Genomic DNA, 27,460 nt, shown 5'->3' with positions numbered 1-27,460 from the left:
TACAACTGAAAGCTATAAGACATTGATGAAAGATTTCGAAGAGGCACATTTAATGTAAAAAAATCCCATGTTGATGAAATTGATAAATTATTATTGTTAAAATATTCTTGCTACCTAAAGCCATCTGTAGATTCAATGCAATCTCTAATAGCATACCAATGGAATTTTTCACAGAACAGAAAAAAAAGTTGTAAAATTTGCATGGAACCACAAAAGATCCCAAATAGCTAAGCAATCCAAAGGAGGGAAAAACAAAGCTGGAGGCATCAACCTTCCTCCTGACTTCAAATCATATTGCAAAGCTAAAGCAGTTGAACAGTATGGGACTGGCATAAAAACAGGCACATTGACAAATGGAATAGAATTTAGAGCCCCCAAATAAACTTGCATTTATAAGTCAATTAGTACTTGATAAGGCAGTTAAGAGTACTGAGTGGGGAAAGGATAGTCTCTCCAACAAATTGTGTTGGGAAAACTAGATATTCATATTCAAAAAATGAAACTGGGTATTTATCTTATACCACTCACAAAAATTAACTCAAAAGAGCTTAAAGACTCAAATGTAAGATCTGAAATCATTAAAATCCTAGAAGAAAACATATGGAAAAAGCTCTTTGACATTGATCTTGGTAATATTTTTGGAAATCACACCAAAAGAACAAGCAACAAACGCAAAGCTAAACAAGTGGGAAAACAGCAAACTAAGAAGAATCCACACAGGAAAAAGGTCAACATGATGAAAAGGCAGAAAACATCTATTAAATGGCAGAAAAAATTTGCAAAACATTAATCTGAAAATGGATTAATATATAAAATATATTAACAACTTGCACATAAATAGCAAAAAATCAATCTACTTTAAGAATTGACAAAGGACCTGAATAGACATATATTGAAAGAAGACAAACAGGTACATGAAACTGTTCTCAACGCTGTTAATCATCAGGGAAATGCAAATCAGAACCACAAGGACCTATCGTCTCATACCTGTTACAATGGCTACTATCGAAAAGACAAAAGATGTTCAAAAGGAATCACTTTTATCCATAGTGGCTGTACTAGTTTGCATTCCCACCAACAGTGTAAGAGGGATGCTATGGGGAGGGAGGAGGGAGGGGGTTCAGGATGGGGAACACGTGTATACCTGTTGCGGATTCATTTTGATGTTTGGCAAAACCAGTACAATATTGTAAAGTTTAAAAATAAATTTAAAAAAAAAATGAATCACTTATGCACTATTGAGAGGAACGTAAATTGGTACAGCCACTATGGAAAACAGTATGGAGTTTCCTCAAAAAAATTAAAAACAGAACTTGTACATGACCCTGCACTCCCACTTCTGCACATATATCTGAAGGAAATTACATTATTACCTCAAAGAGATATTTGCACTCCCATGTTCACTGCAACTTTATTTACAATAGCCACGATATGGAAACAACTTAAGTATCCATTGAACACTGAATGGGTAAAGAAAACACGATATATATACTCAATGCTATATTATTCAGACATAAAAAAGAAGGAAATATTGCCATTTGCAACAACATGCATAGACCTTGAGGGTAGTATGCTACGGGAAATGTCAGAGAAAGACAAATACTATGTGACCATACTTATACGTGGAATTCTAAGAAGCTAAACACATAGAAACAGAGAGTAGAATGGTGGTTGCCAAGGGCTGGGGAGTAAGGGAAACCAGCTGATATTGGTCAAAAGGAGGAAACTTTCAGTTATAAGTTGAATAAGTTCTGATGATTTAATGTACAGCATAATGATTATAGTTAATAGTGCTGTACTATATACTTGAAAGTTGCAAAAATCTTTAATATTCTCACCATATAGATACAGAAAGGTAATCATGAGTTGATAGATATACTAGGTAAATTGTGTTTATCATTTTACAATATATATATGTATCAAATCATCTAGCAAGTGAGTACTCAGTTCTGCCTGACTCCTTGCAATCCATGGACCGTAGCCCACCACATTCCTCTGTCCATGGAATTTTCCAGGCAAGAAATACTGCAGTGAGTTATCATTTCCTTCTCCAGGGAAGTTTCCTGACCCAGGGATTGAACCTACACCTCTTGTGTCTCCTGCATTGGCAGGTGAATTCTTTACTACTTGTGCCACCTAGGAAACCCGACTTAATGACTAAATGATGACAATCAAATAATCATATTTCATGCTTTAAATTGACACCATTTCATTTGTCAATTATATAACATAAAGTTGGAAAAGATTTATATGTTTTAAATTTCCTATTGTGGAGATTATTTTAGTTTTCATTTTACTGATATATAATTGAAGCTTTCTACAAATATAGGAATGACATCTTTAAATTTTGCAAAGACCTACTCTATTGACTATTACATACCCAATGTTTATAAAATACTATGTATGCTTGAGAAGTATATTTTCCATTGGTTAAAACTTTTAGATCAATAATCCTATTTCTGTTATTCATACATTTCTTCTTATTTTTGGTTGTTTAATATACAGAGTAGTAAGAGAGGTGTGTTCAATCATACACTCTAATAGTGAATTTTTCAAATTTTTTTTTTCAGATTTGTCATTTTTACCACTCTGTAACTAGAAGTTATACATATAAGCACACATAGAAGTTCAGAATCGTTATCTCTTCCCAATTAATTAAAGCTCCTTTCTCTTTCCTTCTCAATTTTTCCTTTTCCTTTTTTAAAAAAAATAAGAATAAACTAGGCAGCATCAATGCTCCCTAATATAAAGGTTTATTATAGAGCCACAAGAATCAAGACAGTGTGTTACTGGCATGTAGACAGATACATAAACCAGTGGCACCTAATGACTTATTACAGAGTTGCTCTCTCAATCCAATGGAGAAAAGATAGCCTTTTAAACAAATGGTGCTGGAGTAGCTGGATATCCATAGGGGAAAAACTGAACCTGAACCTAAAATTTATGCCCTATACAAAAATTAAGTCAACATAGACCACAGGTTTAAATGTAAAACTATACAATTTAGGAAAAAGACATGAAAAAATGTTTGGCATCTAGGGTTAGGTGAAGAATCCTTAGACTTATAAAAAACATGATTCATAAAAGGAAAATTTGATAAATTGGACCTCAATAAAGTTAAAAACATTTTCTCTGCAAAAGACAATGTTAAGAGGATAAAAAGACCAATACACACTGAGAGATAATGTTTGTACAAAACATATCTGATCAATTGTACAAAGCAAATATCTTTACATAACCAGAATATGTAAAGAACTCTCAAAACTGAATTTAAAAAAACAGTCTAATTAAAAACTGGGCAAAAGACATGATAAAACATGCTGCTGAGAAGGATATATAAATGACAATCACATGAAAATATGTTCAATATTGTTAACCATTATGGAAATACAAATTGAAACCACAATGCAATATGATTATAGTCTATCAAAATGGCTAAAATAAAATTTAAAAAAAAGTTGTAACACCAAACACCAGCAAGTATGCAGTAAAACTGGATCACTCCTTCACTGCTGGTGGGAATGAAATAAATGGGTACAGTCACTCTAAAAATAGTTTTGTAGTTTGTTCTAAAAGTAATGATACACTTTCTGTCATCTATGAGATGGTTGGATGGCATCATCGACTCAGTGCACATGAGTTTGAGCAAACTCCAGGAGATAATAATGAAGGACAGGGAAGCCTGGCGTACTGCAGTTCATAGGGTTGCAAAGAGTCAGACATGACTGAGTGACTGAACAAAAACAACACTTTCTATAATATCCTAGTAACTGCAATCTAGAACATTCATCTCAGGGAAATGAAACCTATGTTCATACAAACACCTGTATATAAGTGTCTGTAGTAATTTTATTTGTGTTAGCTAAAAACTGGAAACAATTTAGATATCCTTCAATGAGTAATGCATGAACAAACAATAGTACATAAAAAGTAGCAAGCCATTGAGATACACATTTGAATGTATTTCGACATAATTAAATTGAATGGAAAAGCAATCTCAAAAGTTTATACACTGCATGATGCTACTTGTACAACATTTTTGAAATAACAAAGTAATCGAACAGAGAACAGATTAGTGGGGTAAGGACTGTGCAGTGGGAGGAGATGTGTATGACTGCAATACTTGAGTCTCAAGGTAACAAATCTTTATTGTGGTTATGGTTATATGCAACTACACAGATGGTATAATTGTATAGAAAAATGCACAAAAGAGTACTTGTATAACTAGTGAAGAATGAATAAGTTCTGTACATTGTATCAATGTCAATTTCCTGATTTTGATATTGTATTATATAAGACATTAACATAGGGGAGACTTCATTAAGGGTGTTTGGGAATTCCTTGTACATTCCTTTGCTATTTCCTGTGGATTTATAATGCTTTCCCAAAACAGCTATATTTGAAAAAATCTGAAATAATTTTGCTGCTATGAACAACAATTTCAGTGATGTCAAAATTATTTTTAAATTTGTATGCATTAAAGAAAAGAAAGCGAAGTCTCTCAGTCATGTGCAACTCTTTGCGACCCCATGGACTGTGGCCGACCAGACTCCTCCAGCCATGAGATTTTCCAGGCAAGAGTACTGGAGTGGGTGGGTTGCCATTTCCTCCTCCAGGGGATCTTCCTAACTCAGGGATTGAACCCAGGTCTACCGCATGGCAGGCAGATGCTTTACAGTCTGAGCCACAAGGAGTAAGGAAAAGATATAACATATTCCTAAACATAAAAGTTGAGAACTAAAGGATGAGGTGCTACTTGACAGTTACAGTAAATATGAATAGTAGAAGGGGAAAAATAAATAATTGGTACAGGAATGAAATTTCAAATATTTAACAATTTTAATTGTTGTGACACTAAGCACTTAGAATTGAATGGGACAAATTTGAACAGATGCCAGCCAGGAACAACCCAGAATTTTGTATCTGTGCACAACAATGGAATATCCATTGATTTACCCAATGATTTATTTTAATTTTATTATTTCCTCCAAAAAGATTCATATTCCTAAAATATTGTTTTTTCTTAGCAGCCTTGAGCTGAAATCAAGGAAACGGTGCTATATTGTTGGATAAAGCATATCTCAAAGTGTTGCTATAGAAAATAATGACTAGCAATACAAACAATTAACAGTTGGTAGAATAAGAATTAATTGCTTCTATTAAGAAATTTTAAATTCCTTCATTTTTTTAAACAAAGACACCCCAAAATATCAGTATAGACAGAAAATACTCAAATTAGTTTGTTCATAATACTTAAACATTAGGAGTTCAATATTTGCACATAAATGTATCTTTTTAATTTTAAAGTTTTAGTACTTGAATAGTAAATAGCTTTAGAGACTATTTTTTATTAAGTCTTCCTAGTGAAAAAATTTCAAGATACTTTACAAATATAATCCTGACAATTTTATCAGATTAGAAAACCAAATATTTAAGGGATATATTAATTTGGTTATATTTAATCTAGGATCTCTAATCATCAAAAAAAAAATTCAGTGAGAAAGTTCAAAGTCCCTATTTAAGGAAAATGAGTTATGTTGTCAAGAGACAGAATTTGAACTATGAAAATAAAAATGTCCACATCTGTCTGTCATTTCTAGAAAATTCACTTAAGAGATGGCCTGAAATTAGTGTTTTCAATTATTTTAGAAAGGCAACCTCCTTCTCTTGAAAAAATCCATCCATTTAATCACTATTATGAAACAAAGCTTATGCTATCTTTGCTTATGAGTATTTTGGACATACATATTTTGGACTTTTTTTTCTAAGCTAGAGTAAGTAATAGTTCAGGCTTTAGTTAAAATAAGCTGAAAAGCAGTTTTCATGTAGGTAAAAGGTTAAGATTATGTAAGCATTTCCCCCCCTATGGTAACATGAGACAAATACATTCATAGATACAAAATACACACATGAAGGCATCCCATTCACATAGCTTTAATTCTCTTTGTGAAATTTACAGCCACTTTAATGGAATGGAGATGGTGGTGAGGGCAATGGCCTGTCTACTAAAATCAGGCTGGAATTAGCTAGCTGGATAATTTTAGCCTAGATGGGTGTGTTCTTTTCTACCTCTTCAGAGCACGCTAGAGTAATTAAAGGTTCTCAAGGTAGGCCAACTATTCTGAATTTCTTTGCCCTTGTTTTTCATGAGGCTGATTTGTTGGCTCAGAGCATACTTGAAAGAAAGTGAAGAAGCAATTTAGAGCCTATGGCACAACAAACTCTGTGCTTCCTGTATGTGACACTAAATTTGAGTGATATAGATATCCTTTCCATTTTACAGGTCAGAAAACCTAGGCTCCTAGAGATTAAGTAGCTACCTAAAAGCCCACAGACTGAGATTTAGAATAGAGCTTCCTTGAAAAATTCTACATAATGTCCTTTCCTGAATACAATACCATAGTCCTACTGAGTTTAGTCATTTCTCAACCTTAAGGAGAGTCACACTGGGATTGAATTACTTTTGATATTAACCCTAATACAGTGATTCACGTGGACTGTATCGTCACTGGGACGTTTATGACTGGAAACATTTCAAACACCACAGTGCTAATTCTGAGGGCTGCGGACAATACGATAATGCTTTGTATGTAGTTCAGGCAATCTTACATCTGAATTCTTTAACAGTTAATTGCTATCTGCATTTTGTTAAAGACTATATTGGCGTGCTAAACAGTACTCCCCCAAATACTAATATTAGAATCCAGTGGTAGGTGGTGAGTTTTTTCTGCCATGTAGACTTGTTGCTAAAATTCCAAAAATGCACAGAGCCATGACAAATACAAAGAACACAATTACTTCAGTATTTGGAACCGTACTGTGAGAGAAGGAAGTATGTAGTAGTTATGTTATTCTTCAAACAAAAAGCAAAATGATTACTTTAGTTTCAATAGAATAAGTGGTTGTTTAGTAAGTATTTGTATTGAGTCATCCATGATGGCTTTTCTCCCCTTAATACTAATAAGAAAACATTTGTTAGTGCTTCTCTAATTCAAGGATAATTTAAATCAGGGTCCCATCTCTGTTTAACTCAGCTTCCTCTTCATAGTTGACTGAAGAATTACTTTCAGGCATCTATATAAACAGAACTGAAGAAGCATATATTTACAGATGCAATCCATATCTACATACACATCCATCATATGTACATTTATAAAATATGCACACATATACAACATGGGATTCAATCTTGTGAGATTAAATATAAATTATAATGATAATAAAGAATTTATGGTATGCAACCCAGTAAGGTCTAAATTGTATAATCTAAAAATTATTGCAATAAAATTTCTGCTACTAGGTAGGATGAAGTTAGCAGGTTATAACCCAAGAGAACACACAGAAAATCTAGATTAAATGTAAAAATAAGCAGTACAAGGGAATCAGAAAACTGCTGAAATAAAAGATCTAAAATGGTCTAAGAATCTGAAGAAGAAAGAACCCTAGAGAGGTAAGGAAAGATGTGTAGTTCATTTTTGTTGATTGGGCTGTGAGAAGAATCCAGCCTTCACCTGGGAAGAAGGCCATCATGGCGGGTGACAGAAATGGGCAGGCCGCTGCAGAATCTTGAGGGACTGACAGGCTCCAACAATGCCAGTCACCCCATGATGATATCTGTCAAGTTCAGAAGAGGAGATACCCCTCGTCCAAGGTAAGGAGCAGTGGCTGTGCTTTGCTGGAGTAGACGTGAAGAGATACCCCATGTCCAAGGTAAGAGAAACCCAAAAGATGGTAGGTGTTGTGAGAGGGCATCAGAGGGCAGACATACTGAAACCATAATCACAGAAAACTAGTCAATATGATCACATGGAACACAGCCTTGTCTAACTCAATGAAACTAAGCCATGCCCTGTGGGGCCACCCAAGATGGGCAGGTCACGGTGGAGAGGTCTGACAGAATGTGGTCCACTGGAGAAGGGAATGGCAAACCACTTCAGTATTTTTGCCTTGAGAACCCCATGAACAGTATGAAAAGGTAAAATGATAGGATACTGAAAGAGGAACTCCCCGGGTCGGTAGGTGCCCAATATGCTACTGGAGATCAGTGGAGAAATAACTCCAGAAAGAATGAAGGGATGGAGCCAAAGCAAAAAGAATACCCAGCTGTGGATGTGACTGGTGATAGATGCAAGGTCCGATGCTGTAAAGAGCAATATTGCATAGGAATGTGGACTATTAGGTCCATGAATCAAGGCAAATTGGAGTGGTCAAACAGGAGATGGCAAGAGTGAACGTTGACGTTCTAGGAATCAGCGAACTAAAATGGACTGCTGCTAAGTCGCTTCAGTCAGTCCCGACTCTGTGCGACCCCATAGGCGGCAGCCTGCCAGGATCCCCTCCCTGGGATTCTCCAGGCAAGAACACTAGAGTGGGTTGCCATTTCCTTCTCCAATATAGGAAAGTGAAAAATGAAAGTGAAGTTGCTCAGTCGTGCCTGACCCTCAGCGACCCCATGGACTGCAGCCTACCAGGCTCCTTCGCCCATGGGATTTTCCAGGCAAGAGAACTGGACTGGGGTGCCATTGCCTTCTCCAAAAATGGATTGGAATCGGTGAATTTAACTCAGATGACCATTATATCTACTACTGTGGGCAGGAATCCCTTAGAAGAAATGGATTGGCCATCATGGTCAACAAAAGAGTCCGAAATGCAGTACTTGGATGCAATCTCAAAAATGACAGAATGATCTCTGTTCATTTCCAAGGCAAACCATTCAATACCACAGTAATCCAAGTCTATGCCCCAACCAGTAACGCTGAAGAAGCTGAAGTTGAACGGTTCTATGAAGACCTACAAGACCTTTTAGAACTAACACTCAAAAAAGATGTCCTTTTCATTATAGGGGACTGGAATGCAAAAGTAAGAAGTAAAGAAACACCTGGGGTAACAGGCAGATTTGACCTTGGAGTACGGAATGAAGCAGGGCAAAGACTGATAGAGTTTTGCCAAGAGAACACAATGGTCATAGCAAACACCCACTTTCAACAACACAAGAGAAGACTACACATGGACATCACCAGATGGTCAACACTGTAATCAGATTGATTATATTCTTTGCAGCCAAAGATGGAGAAGCTCTATACAGTCAGCAAAAACAAGACCGGGAGCTGACTGTGGCTCAGATCATGAACTCGTTATTGCCAAATTCAGACCTAAATTGAAGAAAGTAGGGAAAATTACTAGACCATTCAGGTATGACCTAAATCAAATTCCTTATGATTATACAGTGGAAGTGAGAAATAGATTTAAGGGACTAGATCTGAGAGTGACTGATGAACTATGGACTGAGGTTCATGACATTGTACAGGAGACAGGGATCAAGACCATCCCCATGGAAAAGAAATGCAAAAACGCAAAATGGCTGTCTGGGAAGGCCTTACAAATAGCTGTGAAAAGAAGAGAAGTGAAAAGCAAAGGAGAAAAGGAAAGATATAAGCATCTGAATGCAGAGTTCCAAAAATAGCAAGGAGAGATAAGAAAGCCTTCCTCAGCAATCAATGCAAAGACATAGAGGAAAACAATAGAATGGGAAAGACTAGAGATCTCTTCAAGAAAATTAGAGACATCAAGGGAACATTTCATGCAAAGATGGGCACAATAAAGGACAGAAATGGTAGGGACCTAACAGAAGCAGAAGATATTAAGAGGAGGTGGCAAGAATACACAGAAGAACTGTACAAAAAAGATCTTCACGACCCAGATAATCACGATGGTGTGATCACTCACCTAGAGCCAGACATCCTGGAATGTGAAGTCAAGTGGGCCTTAGAAAGCATCACTACGAACAAACTAGTGGAGGTGATGGAATTGCAGTTGAGCTATTTCAAATCCTGAAAGATGATGCTCTGAAAGTGCTACACTCAATATGCCAGCAAATTTGGAAAACTCAGCAGTGGCCACAGGACTGGAAAAGGTCAGTTTTCATTCCAATCCCAAAGAAAGGCAATGCCAAAGAATGCTCAAACTACTACACAATTGCACTCATCTTACATGCTAGCAAAGTAATGCTCAAAATTATTCAAGCCAGGCTTCAGCAATATGTGAACCGTGAACTTCCAGATGTTCAAGCTGGTTTTAGAAAAGGCAGAGGAACCAGAGATCAAATTGCCAACATCTGCTGGATCATCGAAAAAGCAAGAGATTCCAGAGAAACATCTATTTCTGGTTTATTGACTGTGCCAAAGCCTTTGACTGTGTGGATCACAATAAACTGTGGAACATTCTGAAAGAGATGGGAATACCAGACCACCTGATCTGCCTCTTGAGAAACCTGTATGCAGGTCAGGAAGCAACAGTTAGAACTGGACATGAAACAACAGACTGGTTCCAAATAGGAAAAGGAGTACGTCAAGGATATATATTGTCACCTTGCTTATTTAACTTATGTGCAGAGTACATCATGAGAAACGCTGGACTGGAAGAAGCATAAGCTGGAATCAAGATTGCCAGGAGAAATATCAATAACCTCAGATATACAGATGATACCACTCTTATGGCAGAAAGTGAAGAGGAACTAAAAAGCCTCTTGACGAAAATGAAAGAGGAGAGTGAAAAAGTTGGCTTCAAACTCAACATTCAGAAAACGAAGATCATGGCATCTGGTCCCATCACTTCATGGGAAACAGTGGAAACAGTGGCTGACTTTATTTTTTTGGCTTCCAAAATCTCTGCAGATGGTGACTGCAGCCATGAAATTCAAAGACACTTACTCCTTGGAAGGAAAGTTATGACCAACCTAGACAGCATATTCAAAAGCAGAGACATTACTTTACCCACAAAGGTCCGTCTAGTCAAGGCTATGGTTTTTCTAGTGGTCATGTATGGATGTGAGAACTGGACTGTGAAGAAAGCTGAGCACCGAAGAATTGATGCTTTTGAAATGTGGTATTGGAGAAGACTCTTGAGAGTCCCTTGGACTTCAAGGAGATCCAACCAGTCCACTCTAAGGGATATCAGTCCTAGGTGTTCTTTGGGAGGACTGATGCTAAAGCTGAAACTCCAGTACTCTGGCCACCTCATGCGAAGAGTTGACTCATTGGAAAAGACTCTGATGCTGGGAGGGATTGGGGGCAGGAGGAGAAGGGGACGACAGAGGATGAGATGGCTGGATGGCATCACTGACTCGATGGACGTGAGTCTGAGTGAACTCAGGGAGTTGGTGATGGACAGGGAAGCCTGGCGTGCTGCGATTCATGGGACTGCAAAGAGTCGGACACGACTGAGCGAATTAACTGAACTGAACTGAAGTGGAAGTTTAAAATAAGCTGCTGCTGCTGCTGCTGCTAAGTTGCTTCAGTTGTGTTCGACTCTGTGCAACCCCAGAGACGGCAGCCCACCAGGCTCCCCGTCCCTGGGATTCTCCAGGCAAGAACACTGGAGTGGGTTGCCATTTCCTTCTCCATTGCATGAAAGTGAAAAGTCAAAGTGAAGTTGCTCAGTCGTGTCCCACTCTTAACGATCCCATGGACTACAACCTACCAGGCTCCTCCATCCATGGGATTTTCCAGGCAAGAGTACTGGAGTGGGGTGTCATTGCTTTCTCCGTTAAAATAAGCTAAAACCCCTGAAAGGCACCACAGATTTTTTTGTGGTTTTGCAGTGTCAAGTAGAAAAAAAAATTAACTGTTGGTCTTCAAGAGCTATTTAGGGGCACGCTCCACATGGACCCACTAGACCACGTTTGATCCTCTGGACCAAGTCCAGCCTGCTCCTATATTTTTTATGGTCCAAGGGGTAAGTAAACTGTTTATACACTTCTAAATAATTGAGAAAAAAACAAAAGAAGAATAATATTTTAATTGGTAAAAATATATAAATCTCAAGTTTCTGTGTACCTGAGCTACGTTTATTGAAATAAATCCATGCTCTTTATTTATATATATTTTGGCCGCTTTTCTAAACAATGAGTAGCTGCAAAGAGACTGGGTAACCAAAGCCTAAAGTATTTACTACCTGACCCTCTATAGAAAATATTTGCTGACCTACAATTCTGGGTGGGCAAACACTGTGAGAAAAAAGCAAACTAGATGTAGACTGGGTCTCACCAAAGCTCAGTCCAATCTCACGTTGACCCAGTTCTGATCAGATTAAGGTAATTAGCCTCCATTCTATCTCCCTAGTAGAAGAAGGATAAATCTTTGCCAGTGAAACATATTATCATCTTAAGCCTCTACATTTTTTAAACATATATTACACATATTTCAGCAATTCAGAAAATTACTACCATTTTTTATCTGAATTGACTTGTGAAACATATAAAGAACCTTGTCTTAACTAGTAGACTCAACACCAATGCATTAACACTCAATATTTTAAACAATTTTAACCTAAATAATTTAAATAAAAGAAAAAGAAGTAAAACAGAAGCAATATTATGACAAAAAGGTATTTTTCTTGTTAATAAAACCTAAGCTATGTGTCTGGAACAACAGCATTTTACCTAGATATTAGTTTCTATTGTAAAATACTCCAATAATATATGAAATAAAGTCTGTGGACTACTTATTTTGAACAAAATGAAAAACAGTAATTAACCAGTTATAAAACCATTATGAGCTATAAGACTCTATTCTAGGACTCATTTCTTAATGGCCAATGGATTCAGAGATACTGGTATATTTTAGGCATATACCATCCTGAAAAGACAGATGAGTATAGATATAGGAGAAACTGATAACATTTAAATGTTATAGTTATTCAAAATGTTAAACTCACATCTCTCCCGGGATTTCAAGATTTGACTTTAATCGCCTTTTATAATGAAAAAGAACAACTCAGAGAATAACAAGAGAGCTGAGAAGTTCAACATGTTAAAGAACTGCAAAATCACTGAATTCATCTGTGGCATAAGTAAATTGTAACTCCTAGATATAGCAGATCAGGTCATTTTAATTTATAACCAATGATACTTTGCAACACATGTCTTATGGGTATCAATGAAATGTACCCTAATTGTGCTCAAAATCTCATGTCACAATATAATTGTAAAAAATTCACATACATACAGCTATACTTGTATACAGAAGGCATACAGATATAGCTATGAATATAAAATTAAAGTGATAAAAATTAGAGACTAATGCATTCAAATACGTATGTGTAAATTGTATACTGATTTTCTAATTTAACCCAGTTGTATAACCAACTTATGAATATTTACCATATAACTTAAGAATGAACAATAGCATCTTGATATTATCTGAGACAGAATTATGTCAAAATTAAAGGACTTTTAGAATTACAGACCGTAAAAAGTTGACTTTCTAAAAGCTTTTTAAAAAGTGTAAATATTCTTCATCACTTTCCTCACTTTTAAGAGCTCTTCAATGATGAGCTATCTCTGAACAAGGCTCTAATAATTTGATCAGATAAAAACTATGAATGTGTTCAAATAATGAATCTTCAGGAGTATATGATATTTATCATTTTAGACAAATTGTAAGTACTCTTTCAACATTAAACTCAATAGTACAAAACTTATAAGTATCATCAGTAACAGATATCATCTATATAATTTACTATACGAGAATAAGGTTTTCATTCATTTAATCATCAGGATTATTGTTAAAAACCCTTCACATAGATAAAAACAGTTGATTTTCAAGCAAGTTATGCCATTACATTGGGAAATGTAAAATACTAAAGATAACCCAGCACATTCATGCAGTTAATTGTATTTAAATGCTTGGTTGAAAGAAAGAATATTTACATATATCTTTAAATCATGGATTCATTCCTTAGTAACTATTAGAATGTTATGCCTCACAACACAAAAATAAAGTATTACTTATAGTTTCATAGTACTTTTCTCTATACACCATATTCAATTCCAATGAAAAGATCAGAGTACTCAGAGAGACATATTGCAAACAAAAACTCCCTAGTAGGTGGTGGAAAGTAAGGCCAGGAGTCAAACAGAACCCACAGAGATGACAGAGCTCTGATATCCAGCACAGTCACCTTACAGAGAACAAGGAAAACCACATGGCACTGCTGAAATGCCGAGTTAATTCTCTCTCCTATCTGAGCACTAAATATTACAGCTTTAAAATTGTCTCAATCAGAATACAGTTTCTTTAGACAAGACTCTCTTTTAAGAAATAGACACATTATTGAAGTGCAACGGCAAAACACCATAAAAACTTAAATAACTTACCATTTTCTTTGCACTCTTCTGGAGGTTTAGCCTTTTTCGCAAGTCGTGGATCCAGCCATGATGTTGTCTTTGTGTTATGGCTGAAAAGAAAAGAGATCACTCTGAACAGACACATACTGAAAGGAATCACGTTTATTCCTTAAGAGGAAAAAAAAAAAAAACAGGGTTAGACCAACAAAATTGCAATCGATACACTTAATTTGCTTACTGGTTCTAAGTAGCCCTGAAGGAGGTGTAAGAGTAATTGTGCAAGGCAGCTGTAAATTTGGCAACCTCAGCTCCCTGTCCTCAAAGCAGCTATTTTTATTAAAATCAACTAGAATGTTGCCAAGTTAACCTCATTGAAAATGCAGAACTCATCCAGAGCAAAAGGAATTTATTACAAATACAGGATTCTCCAGTTGGAAGAACACAGGCTGAAGGCTCTGATACTATTTCCTGAGTTTTGCAAAAGAATTATTTTCATCTTAAATCTGTCCTTTTCATAAACAGTTGTTTTGTTACTCTTTTAACTACAGAGTTGGCAGAGGGAGTACAAAAGTGATACAAATTATAGCATGTTCTTGGGATTCCTACATTTTCTCAAAAAGTGATTAATAGCAATTTCATCAACCCACATTTAGCTATCTTCCATCTAAATACTTTCAATCCAGCCAGGGGGTAAAAATGCTTGTATTCTAGCATTTCTGAATGGAATTTCTGGGAATTAATAACTTTTAATGATAATTCTGTTTTTAAAAAAATGATCTCTGGGAAGTCTTGCAAAAATCTAAAAAACAAAGGAGAGATGTTTTTAGAACAGTGTCTTTAAAAGAGGTTCTGGAATGACCTGCACTGGAATCATCTGGTGGATTTAATGCATCTTCTGGATCCTCATAGAACTACCAAATCAGAATCTTTGAAGTGAAGCTGCGAAATCTCCATCTTTGGCTAGCACTCCAGGTGATTCTTATACAGTCTGTGTTTGAAAACTACATTATGAATGAACTACATTATGGTTATGAATAGCTCATAAGCATACAGTGGAGCTAAACTATTTGCTGTGAATAGCTGTCTCAAGTTATCTTATCTGTCAATGGACAAAATATCAAGGAAGTGACATCTGTGAGGACTAAAAAGAATGATCAAAGTCACAGATGTAGAAAAGTGAGGTTTGTATAGAAAAAAGTTAGAATGTAATATGAAAGGGAAAAGTGGAAAATAGGTTAGAAATATAAATTAAACCCATATAACAAGATCTTCGAACACAGATGTAAGGAAGTCAAAATTACAATTATGATGTCAATTCACACGTATTGTCTGTTTCTTCAATGAGATTTAAATATATTTTATCATATTACAGTCTTAGCTAAATAATCTGATGAATCAATCTGCACTTAAAGCACAGTTCATAAAAGTTTCCCAGGTAGCATATTTAATAGCAAACTTCTAGAGATTAAATGCCTACTTAATGAAGGGAATTTCAAGGCAGGAAGGAGGAGAGAATGGGTTAAGGAGGGCAATGAGCAAATGATTCCAGAGTGTTAAAGCACTGTTCAAACAGTGTTTTCTGGATGATCATATGTTTGCCCAAGTGCAGAGCCATCTCCGGTCTGAGAACCTAGACATTAATATCCTTGGGTCATGAACTTTCTGCTCTTAAAAAAGATTCCCTTTTATTTCTGACTTACATGTGGGGTAAAGAGAAAACACTTTCCAATCATTTTCTTCATACTTAGGAACTCCTCAATAATTGATCTTTCTGAGCAGGACTCTAATAAATCTGATGAGATAAAGTCTACGAATTTGGTGAAATTATAAACTGGTGGGAGGGTATGCTAGCTTTTATTTTCTCCACATGTGACTTCTGTAAAGTAGTATCTCATTCTGGTCCTGATCTGTAGTCATATCAATATCATCTAGTCTTTTCCTCTCAGTTAAAGACTTGATGTCTATGGACAGAATGGGGGTTATGACTATCCTAATGTGGGGAGAGTGGCACTGGGTTCAGTGCTCATTGATCCCATTTGAAAAATAAAGTCACTGTAAAGATGCACTTTATAGATATGCCTCAGTTCAAAGTATATATATATATATATATATGTGTGTGCGTGTGTGTGTGTGTGTGTGTGTGTTGTTCAGTTCAGTTGCTCAGTCGTGCCTGACTCTTTGCGACCCCATGAACCGCAGCACACCAGGCCTCCCTGTCCATCACCAACTCCCAGAGTCCACCCAAACCCATGTCCATTGAGTCGGTCATGCCATCCAACCATCTCATCCTCTGTTGTCCCCTTCTACTCCTGCCCTCAATCTTTCCCAGCATCAGGGTATTTTCCAATGAGTTAGCTCTTTGCATCAGGTGGCCAAAGTATTGGAGTTTCAGCTTCTGCATCAGTCCTTCCAATGAACACCCAGGACTGATCTCCTTTAGGATGGATTGGTTGGATCTCCCTGCAGTCCAAGGGATTCTCAAGAGTCTTCTCCAATACCACAGTTTAAAAGCATCAATTCTTTGGCACTCAGCTTTTTTTATAGTCCAACTCTCACATCCATACATGACCACTGGAAAAACCATAGCCTTGACTAGATGGACCTTTGTTGGTAAAGTAATGTCTCTGCTTTTGAATATGCTATCTAAGTTGGTCATAACTTTCCTTCCAAGGAGTAAGCATCTTTTAAATTCATGGCTGCAGTCACTATCTGCAGTGATTTTGGAGCCCAGAAAAATAAAGTCAGCCATTGTTTCCACTGTTTCCCCATCTATTTGCCATGAAGGGATGGGACCAGATGCCATGATCTTCGTTTTTTGAATGTTGAGTTTTAAGCCAACTTTTTCACTCTCCTCTTTCACTTTTGTCAAGAGGCTTTTTAGTTCCTCTTCACTTTCTGCCATAAGGGTGGTGTCATCTGCATATCTCAGGTTATTGCTATTTCTCCTAGCAATCTTGATTCCAGCTTGTGCTTCTTCCAGCCCAGCGTTTCTCATGATGTACTCTGCACATAAGTTAAATAAGCAAGGTGACAATATATATCCTTGATGTACTCCTTTTCCTATTTGGAACCAGTCCATTGTTCCATGTCCAGTTCTAACTATTGTTTCCTGACCTGCATACAGATTTCTCAAGAGGCAGGTCAGGTGGTCTGGTATTTCCATCTCTTGAAGAATTTTCCACAGTTTATTGTGATCCACACAATCAAAGGCTTTGGCACAGTCAATAAAGCAGAAATAGATGTTTTTCTGGAACTCTCTTGCTTTTTTGATGATCCAGCAGATGTTGGCAATTTGATCTCTGGTTCCTCTGCCTTTTCTAAAACCAGCTTGAACATCTGGAAGTTCATGGTTCTTGTACTGCTGAAGCCTGGCTTGGAGAATTTTGAGCATTACTTTACTAGTGTGTGAGATGAGTGCAATTGTGCAGTAGTTTGAGCATTCTTTGGCATTGCCTTTCTTTGGGATTGGAATGAAAACTGACCTTTTTCAGTCCTGTGGCCACTGCTGAGTTTTCCAAATTTGTTGGCATATTGAGTGCAGCACTTTCACAGTGTCATCTTTCAGGATTTGAAATAGCTCAACTGGAATTCCATCACCTCCACTAGCTTTGTTCATAGTGATGCTTCCTAAAGCCCACTTGACTTCACATTCCAGGATGCCTGGCTCTAGGTGAGTGATCATACCGTCGTGATTATCTGGGTCGTGAAGATCTTTTTTGTACAGTTCTTCTGTGTATTCTTGCCACCTCCTCTTAATATCTTCTGCTTCTGTTAGGTCCCTACCATTTCTGTCCTTTATTGTGCCCATCTTTGCATGAAATGTTCCCTTGGTAGATATGTGTTGATGTCTATGTTTTTATGTGCTACCAAAAAACTTGGGAGGTAAGCAAGGAAAATAAACTTCCCTTCTATTTACCCACACCTGCTTCTTCCAAATTCTTCCCCTATTTTGGAGTAAAGTCATTTCTAGGTCTCTAAGATGTATTCAAAAGAGGACACACATCTTTAAATAAGTATGAAGGCGACGTTACTAAGCCACTGCAGGCAGTCAAATTACTATTTCTATACCGCTCCAACATGGGTCTCTAATGCTGTCTAATTTAGTAGAGACTCATGAATTTCCTATTTTTCCTGAGTTTATATAAAGCATTTCATTACAGGATGATTTTTTCAGGTTGAACTAGCATTAACCGTGTGTCACTTTAATACATTTTGACAGATTGAGTCTCTTATAGTTAACAGCATTCTTAGCTGATCCTCTGAACTGATTCTGAAAGAAAGTGGGTTGTAGTTACCTCCAGTAATTGTCACAAACATCTCATGAATATACAGCATGGTATTTTCCATCAGTGGCTCTCACAAGCCTTGTAGTTTTCATGCTTCTTTAAGATACCTTACAAAGGGGATATTTTTAATGCATTTGGGAGACAACAGACTAGGTGGCTTTTCCACTTTCTTAAATTATTTAATTTTTAAACCTCAACAATTCCACTTGAAAATAAGATTTGACATTGGGCAGGAGATTGTGTAAAAGGGGACCACTGAGGGATTTTTCACAATCTGCACACCATCCTTCCTCAAGAGTTAAGAATGTGATTTCCTGTCACTTTCATTACTGAAGATGCAGAGGCAGATGAAGATGCAGATGCAGATGCAGAACACCAAATTTCTGCTTTTCCCCAAATTGTGAGGAGCATGAATAACAAGAAGGTAAGATGCTAATTCTATATAACCCTGTATTTCAATACTAGTTTCTTCGACAGAGACACATACACATATATAGGCTGCCTTTGCAAAGAAACTTTTTCTAGTTGAGGACTGAAATACATATTTTCCAGGAACTTTGAATCACAGTAATATACTACTCTGTATATTTCTATGGAGAAGGCAATGGCACCCCACTCCAGTGCTCTTGCCTGGAAAATCCCATGGACAGAGGAGCCTGGTAGGCTGCAGTCCATGGGGTCGCGAAGAGTTGGACATGACTGAGCGACTTCACTTTCACTTTTCACTTTCCTGCATGTATTTCTATGTCTAAAGTTAATGTGATGATTATGAAGAGTAAGAGATCAAGTGGAGTCAGTAGCTATTCAAGTTCTATCACTGTCATATATTAAAACCTTAAGGAAAACCTTAAAAAATGGTATATCCAAAAGTCTTTGATGTTAAACCATCAGGAGGACTGGAGTAAACCAGAAGTGAAATTTCATTCAGCCCTGCAATTCTAGTTTAAATTCACATCAGAATGGCCTTGAAGACATGTGATAGGCTGACTTGTAATGAATTTGAAATTTCTGGATAATTTTTTAGTTTAACCTTTTCCAAATTGACAAAAGCAGCACAATAAATAATAACATCTTATCTGCCAAGGAAACAGTCTTCTCATACAGAAAATGCTTCCCTTTAACAGGAAAAGCTGCTGACATTATGCCATACCACTGCAAAGTTATTCTTATTATCTTGTAACGTTTCCTGATTGCCTATTTTGTCAGGGACTGTGCTAGAACTTCCATAGCATCACTTCATTTAATGCAAAAGAGTCTTTGCGGCTAGTATTTTTAACTCCATTTTACAGAAAAATGAAGGCTGAGAGAAGATGAGTGACTTGCCTAAGGATACACGCCTAGTGCATGAGAGTAGAAGAGCTGGCATTATACAGACATATCTGACTCCCAATGCCAAGTTTTTTTTTTTTCTTTAATGATCTGAAACCAGAGACATAATAAATCTAAAACTTTTCTTTTTATACAGAGATGCTTTATTTCACTCTCTTGGATAACAGTTAAAGATCTTTTTCCCAGTTTCATAGCCAATGGTTTACAAACTGAGACTTTTATCTCCTTTGTGAGAATAGTAATCACTGATTAAATTCCTTTGTGTTGAATGACTTGTACTTGGTATTATATTAAATTGTACATGCATAGAGATATTATCATTAAGAATATTTTCTCCTTATAAACTTGAATTCTCTATTCAAATCATTTAAAATCAAATTGAATATTTTTTCCAGAATAGTCTTACAATGGTGATATATATAATCTACAGGTGAATATTGAGTCATAGAGGTTATAAAGAATTAGGTTAATAAAAAAGCTTTCAAATGAGCAGAGTATTTATTAGGAGTAAAACAAAATTTTCATACAGGTCATGCCCACTCTATCCTCTATTCTTTTTTTTTTTTCATTTACTCTATGTTTTTCCAGTTGGGCTCAAACCTGTTAACGGTTTCCTAGGTATACAAAAGGCTCTATGTTGACCCAATTCAAATCCAATTTTAAGACAACTCCTCTTTTCATTTTTCTCTTCCTTCTGTTTTCTTTTACTCTTTTCTTCCTACCCTTGTACTGACACTGAAATCAAAATAATATTTTCACTACTGCACAAATACTAGATGGCATTTCATCAACTGAAATTTGGTTAGTGGATAAGAAACTTTTATTATCAAATATATGCCTTTCCTTTGCTCTGTTTTCTTTAAAAAATAGTAACAGACTTAAAACAATGATAAACACATTGAATTTTGAAAGTTCTCCAGAAAAGCCAATTCTGAATCTTAGTTTTTATTAGATAAACTGCATTTTCATCTTGGGAAATACTACCCTGGGAGAATAAAAAGAGATTGAACTCAATAATATTTGACAGCATGAAACATAGTAACAAGGTAAATAAGGCCCAGATAAATATTTTAGAGTCCTCTGAGCATTTAAGATGCATGTGAATGTTAAAATTCTAGTAGTTGTCACATATGTTCAGAATCAGGAATAACACAGAGATTACTGGCTGTATTTTATGTATTTTTAAAAATTAACATTAGTTTTTAAAGGAATATAGATATTTACATTTCATATAATAGTAAAGTCCTCAGATTGATTATGTCACTTTCTGAAGTATTTTGTCTTCCCTCTTGATCATTATTTCAGAAGGAAGAACTGTTGAACAATGACTGGACACATCTAATTGATAATGAACAGTAGAAGCTTTTCTATTTAAGACTTTCATTGTACTGCTTAATCTTTTCTATTTATACATTGATAATCCACATAAAAATTGTCAATGACCTTTACAGTGGTTATCTGCTTCCTAAATAATATTCCTAAAATTTTGTTAAGCACATGAATTATGAGCTTGTCATCATATTGCCTTTCATATATTTAGAATACATTTTTAAAAGAGGTTTTATTATAAATTTATTCTGGATATTATGAGTGTATGTTGCAAACTATTTTGTCTGGATGCTTATTTTCTGTCTGGAGACTGCACTAGAACCTTGTACAGAGAAAAAATATTCAATATATCTACTGCTATTGTAAAACAAATAACAGAGAGTAAGCAAAGACCAGATGTTGGTATATGCCAAGTCTAGACTGAGAAAACATTTAGGCTTTACCAAAAAACCAACTTTTCTTTCCAGTAAATTTCTAAAATATTTCGTTTTCTTTCAATAAATGAAAGTACTAAATTTGTTGAAAATGGGAATTGGTAATTTACTTAAAACTTAAGGAAATATAGAAATAGCAACAATGGATGAAACAGATCACGTGTCTTATTTAGAATTTGGGAAAGCATGCATATCCAAGACATGTTCCATAGGTATGATTTTCAGTTTCAAAAGCTTGCTTTTAAAAATCTATTATTTAAGATGACATAGTGTTCACTGCTATTCAGGAAGATGTTAGTAAACAAATAGGTTCTTGTTACTGTTTTGTTTTTTGCCAAAGCAATAGCAGTCTCTTTTATGTCACTAACTAAACTGACTCCCAAACAAAGAACTAATTTAATGGGATTCCCAAAGCATGTCAATCCAGATTAACCCTGTGGCAGCAATTCTTTATGGAACGTTTAGCCTCTGGAACAGTAAATTCTGGCTGAGAAACTTATAAAACAAATACTATTTGTAATATAAAAGTCTGTTTTTTTCTTTTTTTTTTTTAGCCAGTGCCTGTTTACATATTGGAAGTAGCATGGGATAATGTCAATGGCTTTGCAGGGTCACAAAGCTGTAAGACCTCGGGAATGTTAATTTGTCCAAGGTGCCTCAGAATCTCATGTATAAAATGGGAGTACCTCAAATGCTTCAAAGGGTCGTCAAGAGTTGAACACGACTGAGTGACTATCATATAATATATGTAAAGAAGGCACCATGGCAAATTAGTTAACAGCAAGGACCCTGTAGCGACATTTTGCCCATGAAAATATGGAAGTATGAATGTTGTCAGTTTTGTTGACCACTGTAATCCCAGGGTTTAATAAAATAGTTCCTAGAACACAGGGTGTGCCCAATAAATATGTGTTGAATAAATGAAATCAAAGCATCCTAGTTTTGTCATTTCCTGGTTATATGACCAAGGCAAGGTGCTTACCTCTGTAAGTTTTAGGTTCCCAAAATGAGAAATAAACAAACACAATGTAAATGATTAACATATTAGTTTTACTGCTAAGTAAGCTGAACACAGACTGTAAAATGTAGGCACTAAATATGTGGTAATTATTATTACTAATTTGAATGTACAATTAATATACTATTTAAAAAGATAATATTAATGAAGAAGATATTATGAGTTAAGGAGACTATTGGTTTTAAACAATAGTATACACTTGAAAGTCTTAAAAATTGCTAAACATAAGACATTATAGGGATTTTGTTGCTCAGTGGTAAACAATCTGCCTGTTAACGCAGGAGATGTGGGTTCTATCCCTGGGTCAGGAAGATCCACTGGAGGAGGAAATGGCAACCCACTTGAGTATTCTTGCCTGGAAATTTCCATGGTCAGAGGAGCCTGGTGGGCTATAGTCCATGGGGCTGTAGTCAAACACGACTGAGTGAATGAGCACAAGACAGAAATGCTTTAAAGCCATGCTTGGAAGAGTGCATTCTCTGCAATTTAAAATTCTGTTGTTTAAAAATACTTGTTCAGATACTCACCTTTTCCCATTAAATGTCACTGTAAGTGATAAAAGGAATCTGCTTTAATTATTCAACAAAAGATGGAGTCTTGAAGACTGTGGGAAATAATTGTCCCATTTGTTCAATATTGAGAACAATGATAAAAATTTCCCTCATCTTTTATCTGCAGCACTCATAAAGACCGAGACGTATAAACTACTTGTCAATACTGAGTAAATAAATAATTATTTTAAAACATTGCATAGATGACAAAAATTAAATTACTCTTACCTTAACTCAAAGGTTTTATATATACATATATTCATAAATATATATATATATATATATATATATATAAATACATATATAATAAGGAACTAAAGGGGAACTAAAGAACAAGAGGGGAACTAAAGAATGTCTTGATGAGGGTGAAGGAGGAGAGTGAAATAGCTGGCTTAAAACTAAATACTGAAAAAACTAAGATCAAGGCATCCTGCCCCATTACTTCCTAACAAATAGAGGCGGGAAAAGTGGAAGTAGTGACAGATTTCTTCTTCTTGGGCTCTAAAACCACATGGATGGTGGCTGCAGCCATGAAATCAGAAAATGTTTGCTTCTTGGCAGGAAAGCTATGACACACCTAGACAGTGTGTTGAAAAGCGGAGACATTACTTTGCTGATGAACATCAGTATAATAAAGGCTATCGTCTTCCCAGTGGTCACGTATAGTTGTGAGAAAGTGAAAGTCATTCAATCGTGTACAACTCTTTGCCACCCCATGGACTACACAGTCCATGGAATTCTCCAGCCAGGATAGAGGAGTGGGTAGCCATTCCCTTCTTCAGGGGATCTTCCCAACCTAGAGATCAAACTCAGGTCTCCTGCATTGCAGGATTCTTTACCAGATGAGCCATAGGCGAAGGCCAAGAATACTGGAATGGGTAGCCTATCCCTTCTCCAGCGGATCTTTCTGACCCAGGAAACAAACCAGAGTCTTCTGCACTGTAGGCGGATTCTTTACCAACTGACAGTGAGAGCTGGACCATAAAGAATGCAGACTACCAAAGAACTGATGCCTTTGAACTGTGGTACTGGAGAAGACTCCAGAGACTCCCTTGGACAGCAAGGAGATCAAACCAGTCAATCTTAAGAGAAATCAACCCTGAATATCCACTGGAAGGACTGAAGCTGAAGCTCAAACTCCAGTATTTTGGTCATCTGATGAGAATAGCTGACTCATTGAAAAAGTCCCTGATGCTGGGAAAGATTGAGGGCAGAAGGAGAAGAGGGCATCAGAGGATGAGATGGCTGGATGGCATCACTGATGCAATGGACATGAACTTGGACAAACTTCAGGAGATGGTGAAGGACAGAGAGGCCTGGTGTGCTACAGTACAAGGGGTTGCAAAGAGTTGGAAATGACTGGGTGACAGAACAACCACAATATTTTAATACATACTTAAATGAACACTTCATTTAAGCATAGTTAGAATTCTATTCTACTCAGAAATGAAACTGACCTTTTCCAGTCTTGTGGCCACTACTAAGTTTCCCAAATCTGTTGACATATTGAGTGCAGCACTTTAACAGCATCATTTTAAGGATTTTAACAGCTCCACTGGAATCCCATCACCTCCACTAGCTTCAGGACCATAAATAGCATTAAATAGCTTTAGGACCATAAAGAAGGCTGAGGGCCAAAGAATTAATGCTTTTAAACTGTGGTGTTAGAGAAGATTCTTGAGAGTCCCCTGGACAACAAGGAGGTCCAACCAGTCAATCCTGAAGGAAATCAACCTTGAATATTCATTGGAAGGACCAATGATGAAACTGAAGTCCCAATACTTTGGCCACTTGATGCAAAGAGCCAATTCATTGGAAAATACTCTGATGCTGGGAAAGACTGAAGGAAGGAGGAGGGGACAACAGAGGATGAGATGGTTGAATGGCATCACCAATTCAATGGACATGAATTTGAGCAAACTTACATGCTAGCAAAGTAAAGCTCAAAATTCTACAAGCCAAGCTTCAACAGTATGTGAACCATGAGCTTTCAGATGTTCAAGCTAGATTTAGAAGAGGCAGAGGAATCACAGATCAAATTGACAACATCTGTTGGATCATTGAAAAAGCAAGAGCGTTCCAGAAAAACATCTATTTCTGCTTTATTGACTCCGCCAAAGCCTTTGACTGTGTGGATCACAACAAACTGTGGAAAGTTCTTAAAGAGATGGGTATACCAGACCACCTGACCTGTCTCTTGAAAAGTCTGTATGCAGGTCAGGAAGCAAAGTTGGAACTGGACATGAAACAACAAACTGGTTCCAAATCAAGAAAGGAATACATCAAGGATGTATATTGTCACCCTGCTTATTTAACTTATATGCAGAGTACATCTGGAGAAGACAATGGCACTGGTACTCTTGCCTGGAAAATCCCATGGACAGAAGAGCCTGGTAGGCTGCAGTCCATGGGGTTGTTAAGAGTCAGACACGACTGGGCAACCTCACTTTCACTTTTCACTTTCATGCATTGGAGAAGGAAATGGCAACGCACTCCACTGTTATTGCCCAGAGAATCCCAGGGATGGGGGATCCTGGTGGGCTGCTGTCTATGGGGTCTCACAGAGTTGGACACGACTGAAACGACTTAGCAGCAGCAGCAGCAGCCGCAGCAGAAGAGTACATCATACGAAATGCTGGGCTGGATGAAGCAGAAGCTAGAATCAAGATTGCCAGGAGAAATATCAATAACCTCCGACATGCAGATGATACCACCCTTATGGCAGAAAGTGAAGAAGTAAAGAGCCTCTTGATGAAAGTGAAAGAGGAGAGTGAAAAAGTTGGCTTAAAGCTCAACATTCAGAAAACTAAGATCATGGCATCCAGTCCCATCACTTCATGGCAAACAGATGGGGAAACAGTGGCTGACTTTATTTTTGGGGGCTCCGAAGTCACTGCAGATGGTGATTGCAGCCACAAAATTCAAAGACACTTACTCCTTAGAAAGAAAGTTATGACCAACCTAGACAGCATATTAAAAAGCAGAGACATTACTTTGTCAACAAAAGTCCTTCTAGTCAAGGCTATGGTTTTTCCAGTGGTCATGTGTGGATGTGAGAGTTGGACTATAAAGAAAGCTGAGTACTGAAGATTTGATGCTTTTGAACTGTGGTGTTGGAGAAGAATCTTGAGAGTCCCTTAGACTGCAAGGAGATCCAATCAGTCCACCTAAAGGAAATGAGTCCTGAGTATTCATTGGAAGGACTGATGCTGAAGCTGAAACTCCAGTACTTTGGCCACCTGATGTGAAGAAGTGACGCATTGGAAAAGACCCTGATGCTCGGAAAGATTGAAGGCGGGAGGCGAAGTGGATGACAGAAGATGGATGAGATGGTTGGATGGCATCACCGACTGGATGGACATGAGTTTGAGTAAGCTCTGGGAGTTGGTGATGGACAGGGAAGCCTGGCTTGCTGCTGTCCATGGGGTTGCAAAGAGTCAGACACGACTGAGCGACTGAACTGAACTGAACCTGGAGATAGTGAAAGACTGGGAAGAAAGAAAGATAGGGAAGCCTAGCATGCTGCAGTCAATGAGATCTGCAGTGACCAAACAACAACTCAAAAATGAATATAGAAATATATTTAAATTTTATACACAGAACCATAGGGTCCTTTTCCTCTGTTTCACTTACTTATGTTTGATTACAGTATTTGTTTCATTGGAGACAAAATTCAGTAAAGTGCAATGGCATCACTAACTCAATGGGCATGAGTCATAGTGAAGGACAAGGAAGTCTGGTGTGCTGCAGTCCATGGTGTCACAAAGGGTTGGACACAACTTAGTGACTGAACAACAAAAACAATGAGTACATGTTAATCTACCAGGGACTCCCATTACTCTAAGCAGCTCTCACAATATTTTTACCAGAAGTGTTTCCAGTGGTGTCATCTCTCTTCTGAGAGAGCTGTAATCTAATTTTCCACCTCTTCTACATTTCCTTCTGTTTTACTTTTCTCTTAAATTACTCTACTTTTCTTTTTCTTTCTTTACTCTGACTTTGCTTCAGAACTACAAACTTTTACATTACAAATAGTATTATAAGTTTCTTGGCGAGAAACTCTGGGACACATCATGGCTCAGTCCCTAAGCAAGTCCTAATGGCCCATCACGGTCCCTGTGCTGTTGCTTCTCCTGCCCTACCAGCCTGTTTCCACAGGGCTTTTACAGCACGGACTACATCCAGGTAAGGATTCTCTGCAGTATCATCAGCAGAGATAACCTGTGGGTTGAAGTGCTGAGTTTGTCAAATGTAGTTAGGAAGGAGCATTCCAGAGGATAGAGTGAAAGTGGTCTGGAGGAAGTTACTGAGAAGGAAGTACAGCAGAGCTAAATGTAGGCCACAGAGAAAGGAACAGGCAGCACAGATTGCCACGGTGTGAAAATGAG

The 27,460-nt window shown here is 37.0% G+C and overlaps 1 protein-coding gene across 14 annotated transcripts in view; it reads right to left on the bottom strand.

The window, feature by feature from the left end:
- MAGI2 (membrane associated guanylate kinase, WW and PDZ domain containing 2) overlaps positions 1–27,460 on the bottom strand; it is a 1,471,158-nt gene that overhangs the window by 488,947 nt on the left and 954,751 nt on the right. For all 14 annotated transcript variants that reach the window (XM_061413833.1, XM_061413837.1, XM_061413836.1 and 11 more), the window contains one exon: positions 14,156–14,235. In XM_061413833.1, the coding sequence (XP_061269817.1) occupies positions 14,156–14,235 (80 nt within the window). The remainder of the gene's footprint in view (positions 1–14,155; positions 14,236–27,460) is intronic.

The sequence above is a fragment of the Bos javanicus genome, chromosome 4, assembly GCF_032452875.1.
Source record: "Bos javanicus breed banteng chromosome 4, ARS-OSU_banteng_1.0, whole genome shotgun sequence".
NCBI classification, from domain to species: domain Eukaryota; kingdom Metazoa; phylum Chordata; class Mammalia; order Artiodactyla; family Bovidae; genus Bos; species Bos javanicus.
This window is presented reverse-complemented; position numbering and strand designations above follow the sequence as displayed.